The 25,299-nt window shown below is 34.8% G+C and overlaps 1 protein-coding gene across 1 annotated transcript in view; it reads right to left on the reverse strand.

Annotated features, from left to right (window-relative positions):
* The window catches only part of LOC127837204 (tudor domain-containing protein 5-like), a 111,196-nt gene that overhangs the window by 1,933 nt on the left and 83,964 nt on the right, over positions 1 to 25,299 (reverse strand). The window contains exons 14-22 of the mRNA XM_052364128.1: positions 16,585 to 16,721; positions 16,019 to 16,133; positions 13,991 to 14,070; positions 13,148 to 13,219; positions 12,200 to 12,302; positions 6,579 to 6,677; positions 5,142 to 5,263; positions 4,444 to 4,562; positions 2,306 to 2,418 (exon numbers count right to left, since the gene is read on the reverse strand). Coding sequence (XP_052220088.1) covers positions 2,306 to 2,418; positions 4,444 to 4,562; positions 5,142 to 5,263; positions 6,579 to 6,677; positions 12,200 to 12,302; positions 13,148 to 13,219; positions 13,991 to 14,070; positions 16,019 to 16,133; positions 16,585 to 16,721 — 960 coding nt within the window. The remainder of the gene's footprint in view (positions 1 to 2,305; positions 2,419 to 4,443; positions 4,563 to 5,141; positions 5,264 to 6,578; positions 6,678 to 12,199; positions 12,303 to 13,147; positions 13,220 to 13,990; positions 14,071 to 16,018; positions 16,134 to 16,584; positions 16,722 to 25,299) is intronic.

Here is a 25,299-nt window from a genome sequence, read left to right on the forward strand (position 1 = left end):
ATCACTGACAACCAAGGCCTGTGGTTTTAAAGAGATCATAACCAGAGTGTTTTTTTTTCTTTTTCATAACCAGAGTTGATCATGTGCATATGGACATATGTCCACAGGTAGGTAATGAACATCAAAGAAATTATAATTATATCATTAAAAAAAAACTTTGCAAAATCAATCATTTGGGTTTTAAATAATCAAAATAATAAATCTGTACAGTAACTGTGAAAAGAACTTCAATTCTTGGTAAGGAAATATATAATATGAGATTTATAATTATATAAATTACTTCCCTTGAAAATAATTGTCTGTAACAAATCTCTATTTTTAGTAGCAAATAATTAAAAGCCACTATACTGTGACTGTAGATTCAACACTTAAAATGTGCAGCTCCGTGAGATACACATGCATGCCAAATATATAAAGTGGCTATGTTCAATATTGAATAATTTTCTCCCTTTTTAAAGCTTATTACTTCCCTTAAATCTGTATTTTTTACCATAGACCGTAAAGGATGACCTTGACCTTTAACCACAATGTGTTTGTCAGAAACACAATGCCGCCTACTGCGCCGCTTTGTATTTCTTTTGACCTTGCGGTCAAGGATAACCCATGAAAGTGCAAGCACTTATTTCCAATGGGGTCCTTTGGTTTTTGCTGAAGAGACAGCAAGCAGAAGAGACAGTATTGAGATACAAGGAATCCGGGTGCGATACCCTAGCTCTTTGCGAAAAGATCCCATGGTTCTTTTACGTGCTCAGTGTATAGCACCGATACACGCGAGAATTACCTGGGTTTCATACCAGTACATCTCTAGTTGGGTGGGAAACACTTGAAGCATTTCTGAAATTTCCAGTGCCCCAGCCAGGAATTGAACCAGGGACCTCTGGAATGGAAGACCAGTGTGTTACCACTAGACCACCGCACCACCAAAACTTAAAGAGTAATTAATGTATTGTGCCTTTCATGCTAGGTTTTAACAGTGTTTTGTTAAAATTTGATTTATTTAACAAAAATATATACGTGGGCAGGTCAGATAACTATGTCCATTTAAAGCTTATTACCTCCCTTGACTTTGTTTTTTCGACCCTAGACCTTGAAAGATGATGTTTACCTTGAAATTTTACCACTCAAAATGTGCAGCTCCATGAGATACACATGCATGCCTAATATCAAGGTGCTATCTTCAATATTTAAAAAGTTATGGCCAATGTTAAGGTTTAAGCACGACGCCTACGGCGGACAACGAGCTGGCTATGACAATAGCTCGGGTTTTCTCCGAACAACCAGAACCTAATTTATCTCATTAATTGGTATAACACAAAACATTATTCCATGTGAGTATTTTCAAATGCGTATAGTTAAATTTTTAATCCGAAAAACATTGCCGAGTTTTATTGTTCAAGAAAGCATGCACAAATTAGACCCATGTACAAAATGACGTCATTCATTTCTCATGAAAAGCATGCACAGCATGGGGTTTAATAGTAGAGCATTATGACTAACTGATCTATATTGTATACTGTATCTAACGCACACAGATTGTTGAGATAGGTCAGTATTGACTTGTGACATTTACTGTTATAATTGTGTACACCTTCATGTGTGCACTGGTGCGTTTCGGCAGTTCAAAGCAAATTCAATAGAGAATTGTAACACCCGAAATGACCTGTCATGTTTGACAAATGGGTCTTTTGTTTATCGCAGTACACAGGTGTTAATGTGATGTACAATGTAAGCAAACAATCTGGTCAAAACTGGATTATGACTGTTGGATTAAAGTTGGTGAAAAAAAGGGAAAAATACTTGCTTGAAACGGATTTTAATGCATCAAATTCTCAGATAAAAACATTTTATTTAAGGATTATGCTCGTCAGAATTTTGGGAGCCATAGCCGATTCGCGATATATTGGACAACGCGATATAACGGACCGTGATATATTGGAGTTGCAGTGTATTATACTTTGTATAAAGGCACTTTAACAACTCCAGTTGTTGATGCTATGATGTCCTGTATCCACCTATAGTCACCTGACATACTTTAGTTGTTGATGCTATGATGTCCTGTATACATGCTTTAGTTGTTGATGCTATGGTGTCATGTATACATACTTTAGTTGTTGATGCTATGATGTTCTGTATACATACTATAGTTGTTGATGCTATGATGTCCTGTTTACATACTTAAGTTGTTGATGCTATGATCCTGTATACATACTTCAGTTGTTGATGCTATGGCATGTATAAAACTTTAGTTGTTGATGCTATGATGTCCTGTATACATACTTAATGCTATGATGTCATGTATACATACTTTAGTTGTTGATGCTATGATATCCTGTATACGCTGTTGGCTCTCAGTTTGGCATGTCGCGGAGCTGGGGAGGTCAAGAGGAGAGATGGAACGTTTGCCTTCAGTAGTGGAATCTGCAACAACAAAAAACAACTTAGGGTTTGTTTGACTGTGTTGATATTTCAGTCATATAACGGCAGTCATATAACCTAGAGTAACCTTCAGAAATGAAATCTGCCACGATGATAAGAAAACTAAGGATTTGTTTGACAAGTGCCATGATGATTAGAAAACTAAGGATTTGTTTGACAAGTGCCATGATGATTAGAAAACTAAGGATTTGTTTGACAAGGCTGTAAGACGTTTTAGAACACTATTTAAATCATAAAAAAAAACGAAACTGACTCTGCTCTACTTGAATTAGAGGTAGGAGGAGAAAGGCTGTAAATAGGATTTCTTGACCACTTCCCACACAATTTATGTGACCAGGCAGGAACCAAATGAACCATTTTCAGATAAGATAGTCAAGGAACAATGGCAGGTAGTGATGCTGGAGTAGCTTAACTGCAATATATAGTTTGAGGTTGAGCTATATCCTCTTTCATTGAGTATCTCTACTTCACAATTACTGAGAAACAAGTGCATGTAGATACTAGATATAAATGCCGTATTCAAAGCTTTAATGTTATCACTTGACAAATTTCAGAGCAGTTTTTACAACAAACATATGTCAACTGACTGACCAACAAAATAACTCCAATACCACTATACCCGTCTCAAACTGCTAAGGGGTATACATGTTTTAAAACCTAGCATGAAAGGCACAATACATTAATTACTCTTAAGTTTTCAAACACTCCCTTTTTCTGCCAAAATAATTAATTTTTCTTGACTCGGACATGCATGTTTTCGTCTATCATTAATGACTCTAAATTGTCGGGCAGTATATTTTACAACGCTATTTTACCAGATTTCGGCAGTGTATTTGCTTATCTTGTGACACTTTGATCATGTGGTTTTACAAACAGATTAGGGTCATAAAACCTGGGAGACGCATGCCTGAGGGCTATGGACCATAACATTTGCAAAGCTGTGAGGTTGTTTTTATTTACAGTAGAAACACTATTGTGCATTGATTTATTGCTTATATTTGAATATAATTATAATTTTCGGACATTTAATAAGTCTGTAAATTTTGGACACGAACAAATTTATTATTTTTCAGTGTGCGAAAACTTAACAGTAATTACGGTATATTATTGAGCTTTCCTCTGTGAAGATGGGACTTAACGACTGTATGTAAAGTGACATCCCAGTTTGGCCAGTGCAATCTATGAAACTTTATTTAAAGGAAGCTTCCTCTACTGGTAAATGAAAATCCAGTCTAGGCAGAAGATGTCCTCTTTGATAGACTGCACAGGCTTATCTGGAACAACACTACACACATGCTTTAAGCCTGTGTTTCCAATTATATTATAAAGGGCCTTGCATGCCACTATTCATAGCACTGCTCATATATTTGCCCCATGCTATGGTCCTACTGTTATGTTGAGCTCGTATTGCCCCATGCTATGGTCCTACTGTTATGTTGAGCTCGTATTGCCCCATGCTATGGTCCTACTGTTATGTTGAGCTCGTATTGCCCCATGCTATGGTCCTACTGTTATGTTGAGCTCTTATTGCCCCATGCTATGGTCCTACTGTTATGTTGAGCTCGTATTGCCCCATGCTATGGTCCTACTGTTATGTTGAGCTCGTATTGCCCCATGCTATGGTCCTACTGTTATGTTGAGCTCGTATTGCCCCATGCTATGGTCCTACTGTTATGTTGAGCTCGTATTGTCCCATGCTATGGTCCTACTGTTATGCTGAGCTCATGTATTTGTCCCATGCTATGGTCCTACTGTTATGTTGAGCTCATATATTTGCCCCATGCTATGGTCCTACTGTTATGTTGAGCTCATATATTTGTCCCATGCTATTGCCCTACTGTTATGTTGAGCTCATATATTTGCCCCATGCTATTGCCCTACTGTTATGTTGAGCTCGTATTGTCCCATGCTATGGTCCTACTGTTATGCTGAGCTCATATATTTGCCCCATGCTATGGCCCTACTGTTATGTTGAGCTCATATATTTGCCCCATGCTATAGTCCTACTGTTATGTTGAGCGATCTCCTCCTTAATCATGAGGATCTCCACCTCGCAGTCATTGAGCTGATTCACCACTTCCACCGTTGAGCTCGGATTGTTCATCAACTGCTGCAGGATACGCTGTCTGAAAACAAAAACTCACTCATAAGCCGATAAGCCAAGTATTTTATTACTGACAAAAAAAAAATACAATAAAACAAGAGATGTGTTTGTCAATAACACAATGCCCCCTACTTCGCCGCTTTGATATTATGATTTTTTTTATCATTTGGCAGGTACAGATAATTATCTCCCTTAAAAGATTATTACTTCCCTTAGATTTGTTTTTTGAACTTTGACCTTGAAGGATGACCTTGACCTTTCACCACTCAAAATGTGCAGCTCCATGAGATACACATGCAGCTAAATATCAGGTTGCTATCTTAAGCAACATAGAAGTGTTGAGAATTTTTCGAAACCAAAACGCAAAGTGTGACGGACAGACAGACGGATGGACAGTCCCATCACTATATGCCCTCCTTCAGGGGCATAAATAGGTTTCAATTCATGAAAAAAAATACAAGAAAAAAACAAAAATCCAACAAAACCCGCAAAAAATAACACAAATCCTACAAAATTCCAAATCTACACAAATCCTGCTAACATCCCTACCAAACAAATCATACAAAAATAAGCAATAACACAAATCATATGAAGTCAGTACCGCTTGATCTGCAGAGCTTTTAGGCACATCTGTTTCTCTTCCAAAGAGATTTGCTCATTGTTTGTTTGATTATCTTCTTCGTCGCTGGAGCGCTTCTGTCCCTTCGATTGCACCCCTTCCTCCTGATAATTCACACAAACAGAGTAGATGTAAAGTAGAAAGCTTTGACCCATGAACACTCAGATACCTATTTTGCAGTCCTAGTGAAATCTAAAATAAATTAAAGACTTTTCTTTATAAAATTAAGTGCTAAAGGCTTGATTCCAAACCCCAAGATGCGGATGAGAAGGAAAACCAGCATAAAAGCCAATCAGCTTGCGAGTTGCTCACTTTGCTTCTGAGCCGGAAAATGTTACTGTTGTTTATTTACTTAACCCTTTGCATGCTGGCAGGCTTCCTGAAAAGTCCCAAAAAGTGCCTGTCAACCGGACAGGCTGATGGAAAATTTAGCCTGTCCGGACAAAAATTCACCTGACCAAAAAGCGTTAGTTTATAACTGAAGAATGAAGTAAATTAAAACTCATATTTATTGCTATGTGCAGCCTATAAGTACACTCAATAAAGTAAATCAAAACGCTTGTGTGTTCTAGTGATTACAGTGTATGATGGACAACAGCTTAAAATTGTAGTCAGACTCAAAACAAAATCACACAGCACGATTGGTGTTGCCATTGAAGAACTTTAGCAACTACATTTATTTTCAGGTGTAGTTTTTTGTTATAACCTTTGTAATAAGATAGATGGTAATATGTCGGACCAATGAAATTGACCTTTTTAAAAAAAAACGACGTTTCAAAGGGAGAGCACTCTAAAGAACTAGTGACGCGTTAGTGTTCTTACTGACCAAAAGGCTTAAAATTCACAAAAAGAGTGATTCTAATGGTTTTTTTTTCCCGATCTTTTGGCAAGTTTGAGACTTTTCTTTATTAAGTCATATTTTTTCGGCCTGTCACAAGGACCGGCGATATTAGAAACTTCGCCGGACTGTAAAGAATTTTGCCGGACAAGACCGGCGGTCCTGCCTTTTCAGGAAGCCTGTGCTGGGTAATTTGTCTTCTGCTAAAATGTCGTCTGCTGAATTTCTAAAATTAGCATTTTCTTCGATTTTTTTCAAAGAATACTATCAGAATAGCAAACAGTTTGGATCCTGATGAGACGCCACGTTCTGTGGCGTCTCATCTGGATCCAAACTGTTTGCAAAGGCCTTCAAAATTAGGTTCCCGCACTGAAAGGGTTAAACTATTTGAAATATTCTACAGTCAAATTAAGGCAGTCACTTCAGCAAATCACACCTTTTCTTGGTCAGCAGATTTAACATCACTTGTTGTATAATATTTGGCAATCTTTCTATTTTTGTAAAATCACAAATGCAACAAAGCTGCAAATCCTATACAACCACTGGGTACCCAACTGATCTTTGCAGATATATCTTGTTACCTCACTGCTTGGCTGCAGCTCTGGGGACTGTTTCTCAGCCACAGGCGACTGGTTTGCTGGTGTCTGATCTGGACTGATTGGCCGAAACTGGGAACCATCCTGAAACGAAAATATTTAAGCTGTAGTCTGGGAAAACAGGGCTTAGAGCAAGTGTCATCCAACATAAGCCTGTGCAGTCTGCACAGGCTAATTTTCAGTGAACACACTTTCCGCATGGATTTTTGGCTAAATAATAGACTTCCTTTATTTTAACCAAACATTCCATATGTGCAGAAATTGTCATTTATAATTCATGTTATGTTTCATTGAATGTTAATTCTATTTGCATTCTTGAATAATGCAAAAAAATGTTAATAGAGGATAATTGTATCTTCTTTTAATTCTAATAATAAAATATGACATTTCTACAGTGAAATAACATCAGTGAATATAAACAAATTGATATTTTCACCGGAGAAAATAACAAATTTTCGGAACTACTTTTTCTATTTTTAGATTATCATATTAAGATTTACTTCAAGATTTATATATATTTTTATGATCATGAGTGAATTAAAAACAATATCCATCGAATCTAACAAATATTCTTGTTATTTTATGCTATTTTAACCGTTAATTCACATTGTAAAAGAGTTTAACCGGAGAATTTCGCTGGTATAATGACATCATTTTGTGTATTGAGGAATGCCACAGGAGAAAGGGTAACTTTTCAGCGAAAGGGAAACAGCTGTAAATTATTTTCTTGAAAAAGGGGCATAAAAGAAACAGAAGATTTGTTCGTGTCAGTGTAAGATTGTTTGTTATTTCACCCCTTGGTCATAGAAAAATCATATTTTAAATTGTGGCTGTGCCACTCGTGAAAATATATTTTCTATGATTACTCGTGAAATAACAAACGATCTTACACTGACATGAACAAATACCTCTATGTATTAAACATGAAAGTTAAACTTATTGCATTTGTTTCCCCTGTCTCAAACTTACATGACAGATATGATGTATTACCTCCCCTGGCCTTCTTATATTTATATTAATCAACAAAATTAAACATTAACAAAATACTTTATATACATAAAATCTCATATTCTGATAACATTTTTACTGATACACTTTACTTTGCTCAAATGATTATGTTTTATTGGACTGATAATTAAAGATGTAGGATTACAAACCATTATTAAGTTATAGTTGTTCAGAGTTTGCCTGTTTGGCCGTTAATAGTGTAACAACCATGCTTTATAAAGTCCAATACATCTCTAATACATTTGAGGGTCCGCTGCACACAGAGTATTCAACAAAACTGACTACGGTCAAAACTTGATATGAAACATGAATAATGTGAATTTGTACCTGCTGTGTGTGTCCCTTGACTCTCATTTTGTTTCCATTGAATATATTTAATATTAAGGTTTGTATATAATGTTAAAATGTAAACATTGAACTTGTTTTATAGAGTGTACTTAATACACTTAATAGTTAATGTAATGTTAATGTACTTAATAGTTTGCTTCCCTATTCCACTTCAGAATATAATCAGGTTTAGATTGTGACATTTTAAGGTATCAAGCAGAATTTGTATAGTGTCTGAGCACTTTATAGATCAGCAACACGACCAAGTGTATTGAATAAAAACAAAACAAATAAATGATGAGCATTTACCAAAGTGCCTTTCAGGTCTGTGGTCTTTCTTGGTAATGTAGACAATTATTAAAGGCACAAAACATTACCGGGTATTGACTGCTCAATCATCACATGTTTGCATTGACTCTCATGGTTCAAACAAAAATCTCAAACCTAAATTCAAGCACTTTTCAAGGACTTTTTAAGGCCAAATTTTCATTTTCAAGGCCGATAACCGTATGTTAGTTTCCTTTAAAAAATGCATTTTCAAGCCAGATTAACACAGTATATATCATTTATTTGCTCTAACACATTAAACTAATTTCACAATAAATCACTTGTGTTATTTCTAATTATTACATACACATAAATGTTATCCATCCTTAACTCAATGAGTCTCACATATGTATTTACTTTTTAAAGTTATTACAAACAAACACACTGTCTCTTTATATGCTCACATCAAACAGACTAGTTCATTTCATTTAAACAGAAGTCAGTTACTATAACATTTTGTATTTCACAGGGCTGTTGTTGTTAATGTCTGTTTTAGATTGCACAGTTTTAACAATAGCACCTTCCTGTTTCACCAAAAAGCACAATGCAGGACCCCTGTTTGCTTCTCAATTTCATGTTTTCTTTGTGGGTTTCCCCTTTATCGTGGCTTTTCAAAGCGCTTTCACCCATTCCCCCCGACACCAATGGTCTTTATATAGACCCAACAATGTGCTTTTCAAATGTCATTTGTTTTCTGTTCCGAGGAACATTCATAAGTTTCGCGCAAAACATAACGATAAACGTCATTGTGACAACTTCTTTATGACCAGAAAATAGCGCCATGAATATTCATGTTTAAAGAATGTTGACGTATCGTATAAGTTGTAATTATTTAAGCATTTTTCTGCATATCATCGGTGTTTATGACCAGAAAGTAGCGCCAGGAATATTCAGTTAACCACTCTGGTTGGAAACGACACTTCCCCATCGCTGAATTTTTACTCGCGAAAATTGATCACAATGGCGAACCTCTGACGTAGTACACATAATCTGTGACGTGACTTGTACACTTCATGTTTCGTACCCAATAGTGTACGAAACTTATATTTTGGTACACATTTTTTGCGCGAAGGAATTTATGATAAATTTTCTTAATATTTTCCTTAAGAACGATTTAAGTTTATGGCGATGATAAAAGTAATTTTGAACAAAATAAAAAATTTCAAGGCTTTTTTACATGAAATAAGTACTTTTCTAGCACTTTTTCAAGGCCAACCTTTGTTCAAGGGCTTTTCAAGCCTAGGACTCGTTTTCAAGCACTTTTCAAGCCCTGTGCGAACCCTGACTCTGATGAAAATTCAAAATAACAAGAGCACCGCATAACGGGTGCCAACAATCGGCTGCGGTTGCATTTTTGAATAAATGAAAGCTTGTCAGAATTTTTTTTTTTTAGACGTCACAGTGACCAAGTGACCCAAAAATGGGTGTGGCGTGTAGAACTCATCAAGGTGCATCTACATATGAAGTTTCAAAGTTGCAGGTGGAAGCAGTTTGATTTTTGAGCAAAATGTCAAAGTTTTAGCACGACGCTCGGGTTTTCTTCGAAAACAGCCGAGCTAAAAATTGATGACCAAATTTCAGCGACTAAGAAAAGAAATGTTTATACACTGTAACTCCAATATAACGCGGATGACTGGGTCCATTAAGCCACGCAACAGCGTTATAAACGGACAGCATTATAAGTTTTGAGCTCATTTATTAAAGGGAGGCTATAAAAACGGGTACACTATAATATAGGTCCTGTTCATTGCCATGCTGTGCCATCATCCCCAAATACATGCATATAAACCGAATCGTATCGATCACAGTATAAATACCGCTTTTCTAATATGCACATTTATCCGATAATCAAATTAAGTTCCAACATCACTTAAAAATAATAATCTTGAACATTTATAACGATAAATATGTTTCAGAATTTCATAAACACAACCATATGAATACGCAATTTTTCAGAAGTGTAAAGAGAACAGTGCATTATGGGGCAGAGCTTTAATTGGACGAGCAAATTTAAATTTAGATTGAATGCAATATGATACATGTACAAAGAAATGTTTTATTGCGTCATATGCAGTCATGCAAAAAATGTGCTTCCTGAGGACTTTCTGATAACGGGTAAAAATAAAAGTGAATCTGAATCAATATGATACATGTACAAAGAAATGTTTTATTGCGTCATATGCAGTCATGCAAAAAACGTGCTAGCTGAGAACTTTCTGATAACGGGTAAAAATAAAAGTGGATCTCTGTTAACAATTACAATGCATCAGCATGTAAATAAATCGTCCTGGTTATTTAATTAATTTCTCGCAACAAACTGAAAGATTAAATGCCTTAATACTAGAACGATAATGAAATGACAGAAAAACTTGTTTTATACTGTGCACAGTATATTTCACAGCTGCTTCTTTATTATAGTCAAATTGCAAACATATCAAAGTAAGATATTGTAATAGTTTTGAATAACTTTAATTTGATAATTATCCCGCTTGCACTTAACTTATTGAAATTAGCACTACAAACTGCTCTGATAAAGAATACATGTAACAAGAGATTGTCCAAGCAATATGGTCCCCTACCAGTGAAACTCCACCATTGTCAGTAATTTTTTTATTTTTTTTTTACATTTGTTGCCATAGTAACTACAATTTTTGACGTAGGAACAAAATGAATTGACGTGCATAATCTCCATATTGCCATATGTCCATGTGTCAAGTTTCATGAAAAAATATGAAGAACTTTTTAAGTTAACGCAGGATCCACAAAAGTGTGACAGACTGACAGACAGACTGACACACGGAGCGCAAACCATAAGTCCCCTCCGGTTTCACCGCGACAATAAACACTGACACGCGAGTTTTTCACACCTTAATTGACATTACACAACAGATTAATACCAATTAGCTGTCGGTGTTGTTTAACCTCGAAGCGATTAAAATCGGTTAAATGGACGGTTGAATAAAGCAATCAAGATGTGATCTCCGCCATCTTCGAATTTTTTGAAAATACATGAAGTTGCATAACATGGATTTGAATAAGAAATGGAAGGTTGGAAAAAAAAACGGGACCCAAGTATCCCCCGTGTTATATTGGACACAGCGTTATATTGGAGTTTCAGGGTAGTGTTTCCACAGTATTAGTGTAGAGAATCCATGCTCTAGTGGTAATAGGCTGGCTTCACAACCCAAAGGTTTCAGAGTCAAATTTTGACACCAGTCCAACGTGTTATACCATACCTTCCAGAAAGGACTATTGGGGTCAAATTTCGACACCAGTCCAACATGTTATGCCATACCTTCCAGAAAGGACTGTTTGGATCAAATATTGACACCAGTCCAACATGTTATGCCATACCTTCCAGAAAGGACTGTTTGGATCAAATATTGACACCAGTCCAACATGTTATGCCATACCTTCCAGAAAGGACTGCTGGGGTCAAATTTTGACACCAGTCCAACATGTTATGCCATACCTTCCCGAAAGGACTGTTGGGGTCAAATTTTGACACCAGTCCAACATGTTATACCATACCTTCCAGAAAGGACTGTTGGGGTGAAATTTTGACACCAGTCCAACATGTTATAACATACCTTCCAGAAAGGACTGTTGGGATCAAATATTTACACCAGTCCAACATGTTATGCCATACCTTCCAGAAAGGACTGTTTGGATCAAATATTGACACCAGTCCAACATGTTATGCCATACCTTCCAGAAAGGACTGTTTAGATCAAATATTGACACCAGTCCAACATGTTATGCCATACCTTCCAGAAAGGACTGTTTGGATCAAATATTGACACCAGTCCAACATGTTATGCCATACCTTCCAGAAAGGACTGTTTGGATCAAATATTGACACCAGTCCAACATGTTATGCCATACCTTCCAGAAAGGACTGTTTGGATCAAATATTGACACCAGTCAAACGTATTATATCATACCTTCCAGAAAGGACTGTTGGGATCAAATTTCGACACCAGTTCACTGACAGCATTGATCAGGGCCTCGTCTTCACATTGGAATGTGGACAGGATGCGAGGCAAACTGACAAACAGACAGAACATTCATTATCAACTGAGCAGCACTCTGAAGAAACAGGGCTTCATGCATAGTGTCTTCACAGATAAGCCTGCGCATTGTCAGGGACAACACTCCGTTTTTTATGAATTTTTCGTTTAATGGAAGAATCTTCTAAACAAATATCCAGTCTATGTAAAAAGTGTTGTCCATGATTAGCCTGTGCAGAATGCACAGGCTAATCTGGGACAACACTCCACATGCATTAAGCTTTTTTCATATAGAACGGCTAAAATTATTATTGTTTCAAAAACGCTGATGACATTTTATCCTCACTTATATCACATGGTATAAAAGGTTCGGCTCATAATACAAAGTGTACAAGCATCATAACATGAGTAAGAAACAATAATTTTTAGTTTTTTTTTTTTTTTGATTTCCTTTTCTTTGACTGGCACATCACAGGTCAGGACTTTTTTTCTAGATTTGGGGGAAGGTCCAGGCTTTCCATTTTAGGGAAAAAATCATCAACAAATCTGAGAAAGGGGAAAAAGTCCCAAGGTAAGCTTGTAATTTGGGGAAAATTGCATGATTTTTAAGAAATTCTCTTTGGGGAAGGTGCCTTTCTCTTGAGAGAAGGGGCCTTTTTTTGCTAAAGAAGTAAAAAAAGCCCTGCATGGCATTATTTGGCAAAATAATGTTGTCAAGGTGAATTGACGTCATATCAGTCATAAATGTTAAGCATGAGCATGTAAAAAAAGACTTTAGTCCTTAAAAAAGTATGTGAATAACAATATTTGCCATGTGTCTTCTGATACCTTGGCCCTGTATCATGAACATACGCATGGTTTGAGCTTTTCAATGTTACCCACCTGTCCAGCTTATACAGGGTCAGGAAATGCTGGTTTTCAATCAGATTCATCTGTTTACATGTGAATTTGTACCTGGAAAACAAGAGTTTAAAGTGACATGTGAATTCGTACCTGGAAAACAAGAGTTTAAAGTGACATGTGAATTTGTACCTGAAAAACAAGAGTTAAAAGTGACATGTGAATTTGTACCTGGAAAACAAGAGTTTAAAGCGACATGTGAATATGTACCTGGAAAACAAGAGTTTAAAGCGATATGTGACTCTGTACCTGGAAAACAAGAGTTTAAAGTGACATGTGAATTTGTACCTGGAAAAAAAAGAGTTTAAAGTGACATGTGAATTTGTACCTGGAAAACAAGAGTTTAAAGCGACATGTGAATATGTACCTGGAAAATAACAGTTTAAAGTTTTTGGTTAAAGTTAAATATACTTGTCCGGGCTGATATATTGTGCATATTTGTATTGCATATCAAGCATACAATGTCATTTCTTTTTTTTGCCATTAAAGTTGATCTTTTTATTATTGCTTTTGTTCTTTTAAAAACTTCTAATTTACCCCGATATATAAATGGGCCATGCTCAGTGAAAAAGGCGTTTAATGCATGTGCGTAAACTTCTGTCCCATATTAGCCTGTGCAGTCTGCACAGGCTTATCAGGGACGACAATTTACTCTGTTATGATATTTTTCGTTTAAAGAAAGTCTCTTTTTAGCAAAAATTAAGTATGGGTGGAAAGTGTCGTCCCTGATTAGCCTGTGCGGACTACTTAGCCTCATCTGGGACGACACTTCATGCAAATGCATTAAACCCCCTTTTCACAGAGCGCGGCTCAAACGTAACCTACTTGGCGAGTTCTTCAAAGAGCTTGGGGTTGTCTGCACTGCTTACAACCAGCTTGTCCAGGTATACGTTACTTCTGTGCAGCTGGAAAAGAAAATCTTTCAATCGTGAATTGGAATGTTTGCATAAACATAAATAAAAAACAAGATATGTATAAAATTTTATTTTTTTATAAAGATGTGTAAAAATATTATGAGAATATTTTAAAATGGCAAATTTTACATAATAAGAAATACAACACGCTACTGTCAAATAAGGGTATCACGTTTAAACAGTCGCGTTTCGTGTTTTGCTCAAAAACGTTTACAAAAACAGTAAACGTTTAAACGACAGTTTCAATAGAATTCTTTTTAGTTCATTAAGTTACGACGTTGCAAAGCTTGTTAACAGCTGCTGAAAAAGACTCCTATTAAAAACTATTTGTATCCCATGCGCCAGATGTCCCTTATTCACAATACCGTAAACATAACAATACACCATGTACGGACTAGACGTCTTGAATATTTAATGCGCGTCATCACGAAATTCCCGCCTTTTGTTGCATGAGCATGCCCCAAATCGTCTTATACATTCGACACGCGTCGGCACGAAGTGCACAAGGACATTTTTCCGACGTTTCTTTATCGGCATTCATTCCTAGAGATATGACGAACAATCTCCGTATAGGAACATTTTACTAAAATTGAAGTTTGCATCTTTTGATGTACATCGTGTTTAGTAAAACATTGAAAATTTTAAAACCGGTTCACTCGTATTTAAGGAATGTTGGTTCAATATTAATTTGTTTTTGTTACAAAATATTATGGCATGTAAGTAGACAAAGTGTAACCCAATAGTTCTACAACGACGAGAACAGTTGGTTTTAATATGACGTCATTGCGGGAATGGGATATGCACTAAATATAACTTCGGAAATAATGACTACTTTCAGTTTTGAGAAGCGATGGCACTGATGCGTGATGCTTTTAAACAGAAATAGGGATACTGTTTAAACGGTAACGTTTCGTTTATTTCATTTCGTTTAACCGTTAAGAAAAATCTGTACACGTGATACCCTTACTGTCAAATTATTATTATTTATGGGACATCATTTTTTTGTAAATCTCGTGATTAATTGATCCATGAATTTAACACAAACATGGCAGAAATTGATCTATGTAAATTCCTCATTTTTGTCTACAAAATCAGAAATCAATTAATTTACAGATCCACAAAAAAGTAAGTTTTTGAAAAAACACATAATGTCATACCAACAAAAAGAAATGGCGTTACAATATTTGTACTAAAGGACATTTCGCCTCTTTTGAAGAACCTGTAGCTTACATGTAACAAACATTTTTTGCACATTTTGATCACAAAAGTGCATTATGTGTACAACTTAAGTTATGAATACCCAAAAATGAAATGTTGACATAAAAAAGTAAATAGCAACTGAAACTCTGTCCAACTTAGAAGCTAGGTAAAAAAATGGCTACCGGCTATACAACCAGCATAAAACCACAACCGCCTGCAAGTAACTAGCAGTCTGTTCCGGTGTTATGCTGTTTGCTCATCAGCAGTATCTTGCAGTTGGAAATGAAGCCTTTAAAACTTGACTTGATGAAACAAGAGGGCCTGAAAGGTCCAAAGCCGCTCACTTGAGATACGAAGGAACAGTTCTGTTCTGTGCAGCCAAGATAACATTAGAACAAATGTTCTAATCAAGTTTCATGAAGAGTGAACTAGAAATGGCCCCCAGGCAGCCATATTTTTCAACAGACCAGAACTATTTTTAAAGTGGTCCAAAATATCTTTGGGACAAATGTTCTGACCAAGTTTCATGTAGATCGGACAATAAATGTGGACTCTATAGTGTTAACAAGGTTTCACTAAAGCCACATTAGGAAAATTGCCTCGCTTATGAGGCATTGTGCTCAGGTAAGCTAGAAAGGCCTTTAATTTAATTTGATTTTGAAGAGACTCCAAAGGGGTCAAAATAGGTATCTTAGAGCTAAAGGATTAATCAAACTCTGAATAATCCTTGCTGACTCACCATGCTGGAGAGAATGTCATCCTCCCAGAAGAGGGCAGATATCTCCTCACTCACAACGTACGCGGCCCCCGCCAGATTGATCACGTGGAAGACGTGCTCACCTGTCAGCTGCATCCTACAATACACATCAGATTGTGTGGATCTTGAAATTAATAAGGTCCATTCCCGTCTGTTGCTTATTTATGCGAGCACCTGTGTGCTTGTTTGTGTATTTGTGTATGTCTAGTTCCCCTATCAGCCTATGTAACAGCTCTGTTCCTTGGTTCCTTGGTTCCCTGCTCAGCAAAGACCGTACCAGAGTTTTATTCCTGCCCAAAATCTGATGTCGTAAAATGTGATGAGGAATACGATATAAAATTCTCTTTGAACAAGGGTTAATTTAAGTAGAACCCGAGCCGAAAATGACCAATCGAGTGTCACTCACAGCACAAACACGCACTGCACAGATGTATAACAATTATTACTGCATGACCGACAAAGTCACTCTAATAGACAGCTTTCAAGTTTCATGATAGGGAGTGGTTACTGGATTTAATTGTGTAGTTGTGTATGTCAAGTTCCCCTACCAGCGTATGTAGCAGCTCTGTTCCTTGGCTCCCTGCTCAAAGGACCCAGTGGCTTCCGGCTCCTTGTGCTGGATTTGAGCAACCTTAGGCAGCCTTGGGGCCTCCGTCCAGCCAAACACATGGTTGTAGTCCGGCGCCTGCAATGTATGGAGAACATGGGTATGGAAAATTTGAGGCCCTGTGACACACTTAAAATCTTTTCAGTTTTTCTGAACAAATGTTTGACTCAAAGATAAGGAAATCAGCAGGAAATAGGAAAAGTCATAGTATATGGAGAACAGGAGACCATTATTTTCTGTTTTGCTTTATTGTGCTACAGGGGACAAGCCATCTGCTGATGGTGGTCCTTTGTGTTAAAATTTATGGCCAAAATTGACTTAAGACATACATCCAGACAGACGTTATAAGGAGCTACTGCTATATGCCACCTTCTTTGAAGAGGGGGGAAAAATGTGAAGAGATCTATAAATTGTGGCTCATAACTTTCATGATCCACTTAACCCAAATAAAAGCTTAATTGTTGAGTCAATTTATTCATTATTTAATAGACAAATATTTAGCTTAAACCTGTAAGATGTAAAGGGATATGTCTTGAATTATCATAACAAATGGTTACCATAACCAATCTTTTTCATTTTCAGTAGTGAACATAAGATAGTTTGCTTTATAACATGACCTACGCTCCAGGAGTGAAATAACGTAATGCTCAATTTTGTTTATTACACGGGTGTTATTACGCTAGTTATATAACTGTGAAATGACGTCATTTTTTGTGATGAAATGACGTCATTATTCCAGCGAATTTCTTCAGTTAAACTCTTTTACAATGTAAATAAACGGTAAAAAGAGCATAAAATAAAAAGAAAATTTATTGGTCATGTTATAAATAGAATCTTAGATTCGTGGTCATCGTTTTTATCTTTATTTAGATGAATCGTTTAAAAAAATTCAATACAAAACGACACCCCATGCAAGATCCTATATATCTTGGATCAGTCAGTGAGTTCCCTGTTTATTCACATTAACCCTTTCAGTGCGGGAACCGAATTTTAAAGGCCTTTGCAAACAGTTTGGATCCAGATGAGACGCCACAAAACGTGGCGTCTCATCAGGATCCAAACTGTTTGCTATTCTGATAGTATTCTTTGAAAAAAAAAAGAAGAAAATGCTAATTTAAGAAATTCTGCAGACATCATTTTAGCAGACGACAAATTTCCCAGCATGCAAAGGGCTAAAATCACATAAAACTTTAAACTACAAATATAGCCCAATAATGTACGCTGTGTCTGTGTATACTAATTGTCCATTATTTATTGAAAGATTAATAGATGTCACACGACTGATAGTCTTTTGTCCCATATTGAGAATAGGATCTGTACATCTGATGCCATTGTTTCAAAATCTTCAGGTCGTGTGGTCGCCATCAACAGAATTTAATTAAGTACCATACATGTTCTTGCAAACAGAAGTAGGAATTGTGTATACCAAAATTGTAAATCCGAACAAGGCAATGTGATGAATTTTATCAAATCTCCAAATTACACTTAAATTTGTTAATTTTCTAACAATGAAAATACATCTTGCACATTTCTACACAATGACACTTTGGAAAGTTTCAGTCGTCTAGTTAAATATGTCCTAAAAGTTTTTTACTAGTTAACTTTGCCAAAATGATGGAAATGTATTAACAAATTATGTTCACCTTTTCTTGTTTTGAAATAAAATAAATTTGAAAGAATAAAAGTGTTTGCGAATAAAAACTTTCCAAATCATGCAGTATAATTAATGCCCATTTTGCCAGATGCAACACAACAAGGACTACTACCAGAACAGGTTACTTTATTTACTTTTTATACTCAGTATAGTTGTTATTTGCTTGTAAAAGACATATTTTTTAGTGCTTATTATAGTTTATATGGTAATAAAGAGTTCTATTTGCTAATGTCAGTATCAATATTTTATTGGTTGATTAATTTTTTGAAAATATTTTCACATTGTATTTATCAGAAGAAAAACATCTTTGCCTTATTGCTTTATAATTATTGGTTTTAACCCTTTCAGTGCGGGAACCAAATTTTAAAGGCCTTTGCAAACAGTTTGGATCCAGATGAGACGCCACAGAACATGGCGTCTCATCTGGATCCAAACTGTTTGCTATTCTGATAGTATTCTTTGAAAAAAAATGAAGAAAATGCTTATTTTACAAATTCAGCAGACGACATTTTAGCAGATGACAAATTTCCCAGCATGCAAAGGGTTAAGTGACACACAAACATTGTTTTTATAAAACAAGAGTGCCAGAGGCCCAAAGGTGATCAGGTAAGACCTAAATTAATTTAAGTGTTCAAAGATGGAAAAGTTAAGCTATATCTATGTAAGGAAAACTGCTATCAGCAGCTCTATTTTTGGACAAAACCATTTAAGAATTCTGTCCAAATATCCTAGAAGAAATGTTCTGACCAAGTTTTATTATCATTGAGCTAAAAAATGCGACTTCGCAATATTTTTATATAGACCTAGTTTCGAAGTTCAATGAAGATAAGACAATAAATAAACACACTTTGGCATGTTTGAAGTCACTTAGACAATCAAATACAATTTAAGACCTTTCTTTACATATTTGTTAAAGTTTTAAAGGCTTCATTTCCAACCCTCATATACTGCATGATGAGCAGCAAACAGCATAAAACCTGAACAGACTGCGGGTTACTCACAGGCTGTTCTGGTTTTATGCAGTTTGCATATATATATCCGTTTGCACACAGCAATTTTCACTCTGCTTCTGAGCACGAAAGAGTTTACCTTTGCATGCTGGGAAATTTGTCGTCTGCTAAAATGTCTTCTGCTGAATTTCTAAAATTAGCATTTTCTTCGATTTTTTTCAAAGAATACTATCAGAATAGCAAACAGTTTGGATCCTGATGAGACGCCACGTTCTGTGGCGTCTCATCTGGATCCAAACTGTTTGCAAAGGCCTTCAAAATTCGGTTCCCGCACTGAAAGGGTTAAACTACAAAGTATCTGTACAAATAAACATATAATTCCTATGGCCTTCCCATATCATAATTTGATACTAATTGCCAATAATATATTCATAACTAGTTTTTCAATCTACATTTTTAGACGCTTACACCTGCTAGAATAAAACAACCTTTGTTTAAGGCAGATGTTCTTAAATTTGGCAGACATTCATTTCTTGATGATTAGAAGAAAGTTACATGGAGTTGTTCAATATAGTTACAACAATGCAATAATTGGCCATAATTAAAGAATGCAGTAATGAGCCAATTTCTGTCCTTACTCTACTGAATTAGAATTGATCTAAGTCACACAACACACTTCTACCAAATAAGGTAAGAACGTTTGAAGTTATTATTTTTGTAAACATTAAGTATTTATTTATTATTTAACAGAACTGATAATAAATTTAAAAAAAAATTTGCTTACTTATTATAATTCATGACATACTTCAATATATTTTAATAAAATAATAGTGTGTTCTTTTTTATCATAAAATTATCATATCATTAGTAAATTCCAATCGGCATTTTCTTCTTAAAAAATTTGGGGGAAAGGTGGCCGATCCCTTCAGATGGAGAATTTTAAGACAAAATGGGAATTATTTTTTTAATAAGAATGATCACTTAATTATATTCTACTTAATAATAAAATATTAATTACATACCTTGCTACAAATACTAAATTAAGTTATTTACTTTTTTCAGGAAAATATTTGTAATTGTTTTCAAAAATGCCTTTAACATAATCAATGTTTGTTTAATTTGGTCCATGTATTTTCAAAATCAAGTTTACATTCAGAAGGTCATTATAATTTCATTATAGGGGAACATATTTATTGTAAGCCAGTGAATGCAAATAAAATTTGAACTTTATAATTAGCCCTAAAAAAATCACTGCAATTATATATTTTTACTGAAAGTGGTATCGGCGTAAAAGTATTGCATATTACTGCATTTTGGTGAATACAACTTTACGGTGAGCAGAAGTCAATCGTTTTTATTAAAAAAAATTGAGAAAAAAAGCTAATGTCATAAAAATGTACCTCAAAACACTTTAACATGAAAGCATACAGAGAATGTAGTTTCAAAGCATGTTTTTTTTCTTACAAAGAATGAATTGATTGTAAAGGTATAGGGACAAAACTAGATATTTATCAAAATTAAGTTTTGGTGGACAACATGTCAAATTCAGTCTTACATATCTTAATTGTTTCAAATCCTCAGGTTTTACGACGTGAAGGTAAGCAAACAGAATTTTGATACAAGAATTATTTAATGTCCATGTTCAAACACTTTCCACTGATTAAGAATGCCTACAGAATACCCTCATCATATTGTTACGACCTCAGGTCCCAAGACTAAACCTATATGCGTACGATAGTAGTCGTTAAAAGATTACAGTACACATTGTGATGGGATTTTAAAAATGTATTTCAGTAAATTTTATACAAAAGCGCATTGAAATAAAATCTGTTGGAAATGTAATGGGTGGTATTGTGAACTGTTTTGTAAAATATATGATTTGCAATTTTTAGAAGAGATTAATTGTAAGTAAAATTATGTGCATTGTTTTTATTTATCATCTAGCTTTTTAATCATTATTGAAATGACAATGACAATGAAGTTTATTATTTTCTTTACAAATGAATAATTTTATATGAATTTGCAGCATGATATAAGATAATGAAAATATGCATTTCATTTTCAATAAATGACACACAATTATAAAATGACAGTGTGCTTAAAAAAAAAAAAAGAATTATAAAATGTTTAGCCATATTGCATAGTGATTTAAAATTATGTGCAATGTATTTTTTCTACCTGATTTTGAACAATTCCATTACTTTAAAAACAATTAAAATATTGCAATAGATTTAACGCTCAATAAATAGTTTAAAATAGTCACACACATTAAATATTGTTCTTTCTACACATTAATATACTTTTATTGGATCAGTAAAAAGTTTGAAAGAAAGCCACTTAACAAACTGCAGATAAATGGATAATACAACAATTTATTTAGGATTATTTGCCTCCAGAATTATGGCCTATAGAAATGATTATTATACTGAACACTGTTGGTCTAAGGGTTAAACATTAAAATCAACATCATATTGAAGAATGCAAATGTATTACCCCCTATAAAAGCTTCCTAAAAGTACTGGGACAATCATTTCTGTTGTTGACATGTATGTAAAATGTGTTCATACAAATTAAACATTATTTCAAATTGACAAAATGAATTGATAAAGGAATAGGTAATCTGTACATAATTGTATTTGTTACTGGAATACAATGCTTTACACTTTTTATTGATGTATGTTGCTTCTGCTAGTATTTTTTTTTTGATTTTATACATGCCCAAACATTTAGGAACTTCCGTATTAAAAATCTATATGGGCAATTGCAGTAGAGGCATAGTGTTACAGAGGCAATGCGCTGTCGCAGAAATGTCTTCTAGAGGAAATGTCTTCTGGAAGAAATGTTTTCTAGAAAATATGTTTTATAGAGGAAATGTTTTCTATAAGAATTGTCTTTTAGAGGAAATGTATTCTATAAGAAATGTCTTCTAGAGGAGACGTCTTCTATAAGAAATGTCTTCTAGAGGAAATGTCTTCTATAAGAAATGTCTTCTAGGGGAGATGTCTTCTATAAGAAATGTCTTCTAGAGGAGATGTCTTCTAAAAGAAATGTCTTCTAGAGAAGATGTCTTCTATAAGAAATGTCTTCTAGAGGAAATGTTTTCTATAAGAAATGTCTTCTAGAGGAAATGTCTTCTATAAGAAATGTCTTCTAGAGGAGATGTCTTCTATAAGAAATGTCTTCTAAAGGAAATGTCTTCTATACGAAATGTCTTCTACAGGAAATGCCTTCTATAAGAATTGTCTTCTAGAGGAGATGTCTTCTATAAGAAATGTTCTCTAGAGGAAATGTCTTCCAGAGGAAATGTCTTATAAAAGCATGAGCTAAAGAGACAATGTGCTATAGTGAAAATGTCTTATAGAGGAAATGTGTTACAGGAGCCTTGTGCTATAAAGGAAATCTGCTAGAGAGACAATTAGATATAGAAATAAATAGCTATATATAGAGGCAATATTGTATTATAGAGGCAATGTGGTACAGAGTACATTTTCTATAGAGGCAATGTGGTACAGAGTACATTTTCTATAGAGGCAATGAGTTTCAAAACATCTTGACATTGATCTGGTGATGTTTTTATTTTTTGCAGGTTTCTGGAAAAGACCTCTGGGAAAAAGTTGTTGAAACCAAGAAAATACGGGGCCCAAAGTAAACTTTAAATGGCATCACAGCAGATTTGTTGAAAATGTTTCTGAAGATTACAACATTCAAAATCAAAATTTAACCATAATCAAGTTCGATGGAAAACCCTTCTTAGAAAAGCAGTGGACTAAAGCTGTGTGAAATTTAATGCAATGCACTGTGTTGCAATAAAATTCAACAATTATTTGGATAATTATTTTAGAATAAATTACAAATCAATTTCAAGTGTTTAAGATCCACGACTTATCTGATTCCAGTTTCAAGTTTTAAAGATCAATGACCAATCCGATTCAAATTGTAATGACAAACAATGACCAAGGCTGGGTGGGTGGGGAAGATTCTCTCAATATCGGGGATTGGAAACTGGAGAAAAAGATTCGCAAAGGTACGTCATTTTATTTCTTATTATTAATTATACCTAATATTAACTGGATTCATACTGTGACATGCTTGTTAAGAAAAACATTTACATGAAAGATTTTGGGCTTGAGTCATACCAACATCATCAAAAGACCCTCTCCATTACTAGCTTGCTTCTTGAGGATTTATAAGCATTAACAAACATTTTTCATGCAAACAAAACTGTCAAAAGGACAAAAATATAAGGGGTAATCAATAATGAATTCTATAAAAAAATGAATAAGATGTATATACTTTAGATTTTACTAATGAGAGATATTTCCTTTCTGAGCTACAAATATTACATTCTTTTTGAGCTACAAATATTACATTAACATTTCTGTCAGTTGTTATGTAGATTTCCAAATGCAAAGAATTATCCAAAGGGTTCACTATATACGTTATTCACATGTTAATTATCAAACTATTTGCTCTATGAAGGGAGGTTATTCAATAAAAATTATTGGCATACCCCAAAATAATTGTCTCCCTTCAATGAACAACAACATCTGATAGCAATGTAGCTCTTGGCCAGTAGGTGAATGCGCGAGTCTGTTTACATTTATAATGTAGGCTATGAAGTAAAAATTATTGCGCTAATTTAAAACGAATACTATTCATCGAACACTAATTTTCATGGATTTTTACGGCATCCGTCAACCAAGAATTCAAATGTTCAACATTTTTATATGATTTAAAAAAACAAGAAAGCCAAACATTTTAGATCCAACAAATGGCGACATCAAATCATGCAAATAATTAACCAACCATTTATAACACGACTATTGCCAAGCAATATAAGTCCCCTACCGGCTCCACCATTGTCAGAAATTCCACCATTTTCAGAATTAAAAAAAATAAAATTGTTGCCATAGCAATCAGAATATTTGACGGAGGAACAAAATGAAATGACTCGCATAATGTCCATATTGCCATCTATCCATGTTTCAAGTTTCATGAAAAAATAATAAGAACTTTAAAAGTTATCACAGGATCCAGAAAACCACCATTTTCAGCAGTATTTCTAGTCTATTTGTTGCCATAGCCACGATAATTCTTGATGTAGGAATGAAATGAAACGACGTGCATAACGTCCATATTGCCAACTATCCATGTTTCAAGTTTCATGAATTTTTTTTAATAACTTTAAAAGTTATCGCAGGATCCAGAAAACCACCATTTTCAGCAGTATTTCTAGTCTATTTGTTGCCATAGCAACCAGAATTTTAGACGTAGGAACAAAATAAAATGATGTGCATAATGTCCATATTGCCATCTATCCATGTTTCAAGTTTCATGAAAAAATATGAAGAACTTTTAAAGTTATCGCAGGATCAAGAAAAGTGTGACAGACATACAGACAGACTCACAGATGCACAGAGCGCAAACCATATGTCCCCTCCGGTGAAACCGGTAGGGGACAAAAACTAGACCTTGTCTTCAGCTATTATTTAATGTATTTTTTTTTTATTGATGTATGAAAATATACTGCAATATTAGCTTTTGATACATCCCTTCAATGCCTTCAAAATGTAACAATTTAGCTCTTTCAGGGCATTTAACCGTTTCCCACTTAGAAGCAAAGTGCAGATTGCTATGTGCAAACTGTTTGCTGCTCATCAGTATCTAAGGGTTGGAAATGAAGCCTTTAAAATTTGAATCTAGTAATACAAGTTCTTGAATAAAATTTAACTTTCATAGGGACTACAAATGTGTAAAAATACATATCTAAGTGGCAAAGGGTTAATGTATTTGTATATTAATGGATGAAAATATACTGCAATATTAGCTTTGGATACATCCCTTCAATGCCCTTTCAATGTAACAGTTCAGCTCTTTCAGGCCATTTAAAGGTCACTTGTAAGACAAACAAGTGTCTGAGGAGGGTGTAAATAGGTCAAGCGGAGAACAATGCTTGAATGAACAACAAAACTGATCAATCAGCATAAAATTGAAGCTTTAAAAAATGTAACAGATCTTCAAACTGAGCACCTAAACGAGTGTTAGGCCTATA

Source organism: Dreissena polymorpha, chromosome 7 (assembly GCF_020536995.1).
Source record: "Dreissena polymorpha isolate Duluth1 chromosome 7, UMN_Dpol_1.0, whole genome shotgun sequence".
NCBI classification, from domain to species: Eukaryota; Metazoa; Mollusca; class Bivalvia; order Myida; family Dreissenidae; genus Dreissena; species Dreissena polymorpha.